General features: G+C 47.2%; 1 protein-coding gene across 1 annotated transcript in view; it reads left to right on the top strand.

Moving 5' to 3' along the window:
* The first annotated feature begins 5,726 nt into the window (after positions 1-5,726).
* LOC119465203 (uncharacterized) overlaps positions 5,727-8,951 on the top strand; it is a 37,383-nt gene continuing 34,158 nt past the window's right edge. Inside the window, exon 1 of the mRNA XM_037726002.2 lies at positions 5,727-5,978. Within this exon, the coding sequence (XP_037581930.1) occupies positions 5,771-5,978 (208 nt within the window). The 5' untranslated portion in view covers positions 5,727-5,770. The remainder of the gene's footprint in view (positions 5,979-8,951) is intronic.

Raw genomic sequence — 8,951 nt, 5'->3', positions numbered from 1 at the left:
AATTGTTGTTCCGTTCCCCCGTAAGCGTGTATGATTTTGTATATGCCTTGCATGTGTGTGGTCTTGGTGTTGGCGGGATCTATCAGGTACCGCAGCATCTGCCACGTGCCACGCGTGGTGAGTTGACTGTCCATATCCGCGCATTTCTCTTCCCATTGTTGTCGTTGCAGAGTAAGCGCGTGCTTTTCTATTTCTTTCTTGAGCTGCGCTATCCGTTTACGCAGTCTCCTATTGTGTCTCTGTTGTTTCCACCAGCGCTGCAGGTGGGTCTTGGCTTCCCACATGTGCAGTAACCGGGAGTCTCTTGTAGCGAGCCTAGCTTTTGACAGGATCGTTTGCGTCACGCGCTCGATGTCCCGCCGCAGTTGGTCGGTCCATTGGTCTATGTATTTGATGTCTGCCACCTGTTGCTTGTCACGATATTTGCGTAGTTGATTCCAGTTGGTGATCTTCATTTGGCGACCGGCATTGTGTTCCTGCGGGCCGTCTTCTGCCGTTATGCAAATGATGTAGTGATCGCTTCCCAAGTCTTGCATGGTGTTTGTCCAAGTGACTTGGTGAGTGTTGCACGTAAAAGTAAGGTCCGGCATCGTGTCGGTGCTGACGCTGTTGCCCTGCCTTGTTGGTGCCGCGGGGTCGGTGACGAGCTCGAGTCCGGCGTATTGCGCCGTTGCCCACAGATGAGTGCCTTTCGTATTTTGCACGAATCTGTGTCTGCATGTGTTCTATTTGCTTCTGTAGCGCTTGTATCGCCTGTGTTAATTTAGCTATCTCCGTCTCTGTCTTAGCGTGTGTTTTGTCGCCAGCCTTCGCAGTTGGGACCCGTTTTCCCATGACCGCATCTGCCCAGCTCACCTTCTCGGTGGTCTCGGTGTCTCTCGTGGCGGTCCTTCGGGGGGTGCGGCTGCCCACGCGGCGTTGCTGCTGGGGGTCCGGGGTGCGGCTCGGGACCGGGAGCGGCCTCGTCTTCGGGTCCTGGATCTCGAGCGGGACTTTCCGGTGGAGCTGGTGGCTTTGGCGGCCTCTTCCGCCTCCTCGGCTTCTCTATGTCGTTCCCATTGCCTCTTTCTCACGACGTAGGGGGTCTTGTATCATGCGCGGCAGTTGCGATCCGCCGTCATGTGTGTTCCCCCGCACAGCTTGCAATGAGGAAGCTCTTGTGGTCGGGGCCTGGGTTAATGGCGTCACAACTACGGCACACTTTGTCCTGAGGATGGGGGCACACAGCCCTCAAACTTATGCATTATTTTGGTCTCAAGTGGAAGTTTCACGCTGAAAGATGTAATTGAACGGCACAAGCGAATATGCTTATCTATGGCCGTGCTGGAAACGGATGCTCACGGAATATAAGATATCGGGCACTATTGGTCGGTAAGACAGTATTTTGGAGACTCCGAAAAACATGTCCAGTGACCACATATATTTCAACTCTGACCTCCACTCGGTGCGGGCCGGGCTTTCCTGGGAGTTGTTTTTAGAAGTGGACAATAAATACTGTTGTCAAGTCACGCCGTTGCATTGATTTAGTTAAAGCAATTTCCGACAACGGTGCTGACCTTAGGACAGCGTTTTAATTGCAAGAAAATTTGGTAGCTGATATTGAATTGCTGGACCAGACATAGAGTATATTCTACTCATACGGACGTAAGAGCTTTCTCAACACCTCTCCATTCCTTCCTGCTGTGCAGTGTTTACAAAGAACATTCCGTTTCAAGTCTCGTTAGTGTGGCGCATTTCATTGTAGCACGCCCAGCATCACATTCGTTGCTGGTCTTGTAGTTGTAACATTAAACCTTAGGCTCACAATAGCGATAAATCAGTTGGCGCCAATTAATGGGAATAAAAGAGCTAATGTTATCTCGCTCTGGCGCGCAGTCTCAACGAGCACAAGCTTGCGATCGCCTGTTAGAGAAGCGAAATAGTGTCCGTGGTAATTTGCGACTCTTTCCTACAGAAGGTATACCGGAAGGTCGAGTATGAACCACGACGAGTCCTTCAAAGTGAAGAATTGCTGAACAACTCATACATTTGACCACATGTTGAAGCAAAGCAAGTAAAGAGACGGTGAACCAGCCAATAAAGTCACGGCAGCTTTTCGCACCTGCATCAACTCCCCTCATTCCTTTTTGCGCACTTAAGCTGTGAATATTTTGAGCTAACAAAGCTGAAAGCGCACCAGTCTTCTGACCTATACTGTTGTTTGCTTCCTCCATATCCCACCTTCCAAAGCTGCAGTGAACCCTAGTCACGAGATTTAATTGCACAGAAGGAGGCTGCTCCTTATAATTATCGCGAGCGAGATCGTATTTATTGTTTGTGTCTTCCTAATGCGAAGCGATTTTGCTGTCCTCTGTCCAGGCATAGTGCGGTAGCTCATCTGGTTTCAAACTCTTGAATAAAAAATAAGAGCCCCTTCACCTCTGTGAAGATGGAAGGCAGCGAAGCTGTGACTATGGTGGGTCTGCTGTAGTGAATGTTGCTATACTGAATTTCTATATTATCATTATTCATTATATTGCGCGTCTTCGGCATGGTCGTCAAAGAGCAAGGACGCCGGCATCTTGTTTTCGCGAGGCGCGATGGCCTTAAGTAGTGCGTTTACAGCGTCAAGTCCGCCCCATCGTCATAGAATAGCGCCTTAGCCACAGCGTTCATATCCGCGGCACACTGCACGGCAGCGTCAGGATCCTGTGAGATCTCTCCCGCTCCTACTCTCGTCGGCTCATACCCACATATCCAACATGCGTATGAGTGAGTGAGTGAGTACGAACTTTATTGAGGTCCTGAGGAGAAAGAATTAAAGCGGGGCCGGAGGGCCCGCCAATCAATCCGGTGGCTCCACCCAGGTCGGGGCCGGTAGACAGAGTCCTTCGGCGACGGCCCGGGGCGTATGAGCCACACGTGATTTCTTTGTTATTTTCATTCTTTCTTTGTTTCTTTCTTTCTCTCCTTTACTTCTTTCCTGCCTTCCTTAATTCCTTCTATCCTTTCTTTCTTATCCCTGGGTCGTACCCGGACGTACCTGGCTCGTATACCCGCATATCCAATACGGGTATGCGCCACGCAGCATTTTATTATCGTTAATCGTGACGTTACTGACGAGCATGTGATCTTATTAATATCATGACCTATCAGTCATGTCAGTCATCCGTTTTGACACCTCTGCTACGGCACAACTGTCGGGAAACCGCCAGGCACATGGAACCAAACCATCACGCACATGGAGCCGCAATGCTGATGCTGATAGTTTTCTTTACACACGTGGACACGACGCTGGAGGAACTAGCCCTTAACAGCTTCGCTGTAAACAAGTAGGTGGACGATCCAACCTTGGTCGCCGTGCACAGCAGCCCGATGTTCAAACGAAATGCAGATCATTTTATTGCCTGTTCTTGCATTTGATGCAGAATATATACAAAACCTCAGCCGTTGCTAGGATCCAGTACCGCCAGTTAGTAGTGAAAATAGACGCAGTGTGGGTGGTAATATTTTCAATTGTATGCACGCTTCTCTTGTTGAGTCCGTAGCACGAGCAAGGTTCTTTTGGGTTACAGACGGGAGCAGCAATGCAAAAATAAAAAGCGTAAATAACTGTCAACCTTACCGCTGTTTTTCACGTGCGTCGTGTCACATGCCAATAAATTCTTTTAAAAAGTCACAGCGTGCAAGTTTCCCTTGCTCTTGTTTTGTAGCAGCTGTTTGAGGCGCTACACCGCTTTTGCGAGTTGCCCATGAACTGCCGCCATTTGCTCGTATATATCAACTAATGCTACGTAAAGCTCCCACAACAATGTACCGCCTTCTGAATCGGCTCAGGTCTTAATGGAAGTGATAGCTGCATTTCTCCGCCCCTGGTGACAATATCTGTTTTACTGAATCAATCATCCACGTGCAGTAAAAGCTTCAGTTGATGAGACGGCGCTGCCGTCTACTTTTCTGAGTTGTAACGTTGAATGAACGTTCTAGAACGTTGTACGAGATATTAAGGACGAAGCTTCTCTCAGAAATATATTTGGAAAGTCTCAGAAAAGAATAAATTCCCCGTCGTATACATACATACGCATATACTTTAAAAGAAGCTGCTTTTCTGTTGCAGGTAATGTTTGATAATGATATCGTTACCTTCATGACTTACCCGCAAGCGTGCTGCGCAATAGCGCACAAGCTGCCTTGCTAATATGCGCCCACTTCCCCTCACCAATTTCTAGGCTTTGTACTTATTCTCAATTATTAGTTAAAAGCTAAGCGTCGGGTGCTGCGCACACCGTTAATGCCACTTCGTGAAAACAGCTGGTTGTTGTCATGCCTAAAGCTGCAAAACATTCTTCTCTTTCTCTTTTTTTACACCGCTGCGGCGCATGCCCGGGGTCAACGCACATTCATATATGCAGAATTTGCGCAGCTTGCTAGCCCAGTCCTTTTTTTCGTTTCTTCTAATATATATATTTTAACTTAGCGTGTGTTTGCGATCTAGAAGGATAAATTACACTTGAAATCCATGATCCCCTTGATATTATAAGGGACAGTATGCGGTAAATTGGGGGCCACATACAAAAATTAGCAGCTTCGCCCGAACGGCGAAGCACTGACAGTGATAGCAGGGTTCACCGTGGCGCTTGAACTGCTCGAACGGTGTTCTAAATACACGCGTGTGCGACTATATACGCGGAGCTGAGATACACAGGTGGCATTCAAATTTCCAGCAATTCCTGGCAAAACGTTTCGGCACAGGCGCCGCTGCACTGCCCCGTAAAGAGCGGTGCCCTTGAAATTACATCGGCACTTTTGAATAGCCTGAGAAGATTTAAGATAAAAGGCATGCACTGTGAATCAGACGTGTATTTAGTTTTGTTTGCACAAAGCAATTCTCAAACATTCTGAGCAATTGCATAGTCAATAGCATAACTGGTTTGAGCAACTTTGGTGGTTGAATACTAAAGCATGTGACTTGCATAAGGCATCGATAAGTACATGGCTTACATAAACATAAATATACACCGAACATTAAGGTCATGATAACGCCGAGGGCGAAAATTCGCCCTGAGTGACCGTATAAGTGATGTCGAAATAATATTTTCATGTGATATGTGAAATAGTTTTATGATATTTCTAAGATATAGACATGTGTGATAATTTCTGGTTGTTGCTGCACCTGTAACCCGTGGAAGTAAATATAGACAACGCACGTCTATATTTGTCCGAAAATTGGTGGCTTAAAGCTGCGTTCGCTGACAACAAATTCCATCATAATTCTGCTTTTATTGGGCTGCACAAGTAACTCTGCAAGCAGGAAATATGTTTTGATTGAACTCTCGTGGAGCGAGGCTATTCAACCTATTGGTGTGTGCCGGATAAGGCTCGTTATCAGACTGAGCGTGCGAGGTTCAGTGCGAACAGGTCGAATAGTGTGCCACTCAGACGGAAACTGGGCGCAGATGGGAACAGCTGCAGCGCCACTCAAAAGCTTGCTGCATGTGTTTGCGCCAAAACAGGAAACCTGTGCGTAGTGCTATCCATAGCGCTAGCAGGTTTCCCTTTACGGACACTTTTTTTTGCCAACACCGCACTTGTAGGCACATATTCTCGCATCGTCCATCTGAACGCACGTTATAGAAACTATGTGGCAGCTAAAGTCGAAAGGCCAGATCAAAAGTTTTTTAAGTGTCGCGGAGCACGATTTTTCTAGGTAATTTCTTAAAGTAAGGGTCAGAGCGTTGTGATTTGCAGACAGTAACACTCGCAAGTACTCACTGACTGGTGTTGAGAACCAATGGAGTCTGCAGGCTGCCGAGCTTCAAGCTACTTGACGGATCGATGTTGGATTTTACCAGTTGTAGCGGCTTGCGTAACATTTGCAGCTTCATTGGTTGAGTCCAGCAGGGGGTACCTGTACGTCCTCTACATGGAGAAGTTCAACGTCGACCACGGAGTAGCGTCGTGGCCAGACAGCATACTGGTAGCCAGTGAGCAACTGTCAGGTACGTAGGAGTCATCCGCAAAAAAATTGTATCCCAGCATAAGGCAAAGGCACCTTGAGGCAATCGTTGGGTAAAACAGCAGTTCTCTGGATGCAGCACTTCACTGTCTGCAGTGTAACTTTGACGACCAGTAAATAATTGTGGCGTACATTTATAAGTATCTATAGCATCAAACAGTATTCAGATCATTCCACGTTCCCGAAACAATGATGTTCTAGGTAAACCGTAGCATCATGCCCAAGTTGTCGCTTTGAGATACTGCTGTGCTAAACATGTTTTAGGGGTCCTGGTTATGGGTTTGTTAGCATGTATTCAGTGAAGCAACAGGCTGCTAGCCTTCAGAAAACTTCCGGGTAGCTCAAAGTGTAGATCAACCGCCCCACAAAGGTGACGGTGACGGCTTTGTTCAACGAATCAGGATGCATTTTCCTTTAACCACGAGACTGACATGTGTGCTAAAGTTCCTTCGTACCTCTCTACCAGTGTCAGGTGGAAGATATGTTTTCCATCTCCAGAAACTTCATCTACTAAATGAACTTGCGCATAAATAATTTAACAGAAACACCACTTGTTTTCAGGACGTTAGCTTTGTGTCTCACTTGTTGGTGGCCCGACTATTCTGTTTGAGTTTACTGACACTGCAGCCACATCACTGGCAGGAAGAAATCTATCGATGTCTCTACCGTCATGCAAAATAGAAAGTGCTGGGTCTTGAGTATAACGTGGACCCGCATAGTTTTTTTTTTTACGAGTGACTACATGTGCGCAACACTTGCAATTGCACCTACTGTTTATTCTGGCTGGAAACTTGATTACATTTATGGCAATTTCAGATTTAGTCTGGTTTATTGACTGGTTCCATTGAAGTTGTTGCCGCCATTTTGTTAATTTCGCTTCCTCTGACGCACAATATCCTGCTCACAGCTGTAGGCTTTCTTCAAGCGGCAGCTTTTTCTGTGATGTTCCATAGTCAAAGTTCTCATCACTTTCTCGTTATTTTTAGTAATTCCTCTGTCTGCCTTTGCTGTGTCATTCTATCTTTTTGAGTCAATGTCCAGACCATAGTTATCTTTATTATTACCCTTAACCATAAGCCTTAGGTGTCTATGTTGGCGGTGCCGTTCACGGTGACCTTGGCGAAACGCCGCAAAGAGTAAAAGCGCGTCGAAAAGTGCTCGCACCGACGTCACATTTCCTGTAACCAAAGTAAATTAGTGGCTTTGAAAGGAAAATTTGGTACATTTAGGTCTCGGTGGGGATGGAACCCGGGCCTCCACGGTGCAAGACGAGCACACTTCCCTGAAGCCACGGCTGCTCCACGGTTCTCGCTTACTAAAGGTGTGTCAAGTGCGTGCCTGATTGCACACATGACATGGTCACTAAGACGCGCTCGTGCCACTGCTCGCGGATTTGTCGTTGTGTTCTGCCACAGCTGCACTCTAAAAACTAGGGAGAGTATCGCAGGAGTGAAGGGGCTGATTCACTCTTTCAATACATTGTTTTAGTCTTGCAAAATGTCGGGTGGAGCGAAATGCATTGTTCACTCTACGCGCAGCGAGTGAGTGAAATGTTGTTTGTACTCTCCCCTTCTGAGTGAGAGTAGAATGCCCGTTCCACTCTTGCGGCAACAGAGAGGAAAACGTAGCATAAACTGCTGCTTAAGCTGCATGAGGTTAGTATGGAACATGGCGATGTATCGCTCATGCCTGCAGAGCAAAGAGCGCATCGCTTTTCTTGTAAGAGACAGGTATCCAGAGCGCAAGCTGGTGCGGAGATCAGCGCACTACTTTTGCTTCGGATTTGGCCACCGCGGGCCCGCACAACATCGCGGAAAAGCACAGCACCGGAGAAAGACGATCCGTTCAGCGGGCAGGCGGCAGGCGCCAACGACATTCAAAAGAAATCTTGCGTCAGCCGTCTTTCGCCGCCCCGAAAACGGAACAGTCGTTCATCGTTCGTTGGAATAAATAACAAATCCTTCACGGTAAGTGATTTCTAACTTAAGGGGCACATTCTGCGTATATGACATTCTATCGCCAGGCAAAGATCACGAAGGTTAACCGCCGCGGTTCCAACTGACTACGTATGCATGCTGCGCCATTCGATGTCAATCGAAAAAGCCAGGTTTCGCGATGACTGCATGTGAATTTATCACTTGCCCCTATCCGTAAGAGCTTTGAAAATTGCAAACGTTGAGTGAACCACGGTGTGTTCAAAAAGAAGGGAGGCGCGGGGTCGCATAAAATGGTTTGTTCACCAGCGCATGATTCCGCGCCTATATGCGGACGTGCTTAGCGTGCGTATTATGTGTTTGAATTTATTCAGTTTGGCACTCTACTGTGTGCGGAGTGCTGCTTAACTAAGGAGTTGTACAACAAAAAGCGTCCACTTGCTGGCGGCATGCTTTCGTTATATTAAGGCGCGCGCTTGATAGTGTGTTTCACCCATGTGTAATCTGCGGCCACTGAAGTTACATGCAGCGCTAGTTAGAAACTTGCCGCAGGCATACAGCTGCACGCTGTGTGAGGTCAGTTTGGCGCGTAATCTTGAACTGCCTGAAAACGCATTGGGAAATAATGTCTTGGGTTGATTTAGACTCATCTCTTTTTGCGCATGTATTAAAGTGGTGGGAAATTGTCTTATTTTGCGTCTCGTGATCCGGTTTCGAGCACGGTGCGAATGTGAACGGGCGCTTATGTTTATGAACTCGGTGACCGTTCAAGCGGCGAGTTATGCACCGGCATCCAATATAGCAGCTACTGTTATATGATTAGCGGCAGGGGCGTTCTGCGTTGTTGCAATTGGCTGGGTCTCAACGTTTACTGTTTTCGATATGCCTTGACATTTGCTAGCATGTGTTTGCACTTAAGAATTATGCCGTATGAATAGATAAATCAACCTTCCTCTGAGGGTCCAAGCATGATCTGTGCATTTCGCTATTGCAGGGCAGATTGAAATGTATTTACCGCCTTA

Source organism: Dermacentor silvarum, chromosome 9, assembly GCF_013339745.2.
Source record: "Dermacentor silvarum isolate Dsil-2018 chromosome 9, BIME_Dsil_1.4, whole genome shotgun sequence".
Lineage (NCBI taxonomy): Eukaryota > Metazoa > Arthropoda > Arachnida > Ixodida > Ixodidae > Dermacentor > Dermacentor silvarum.
This window is presented reverse-complemented; position numbering and strand designations above follow the sequence as displayed.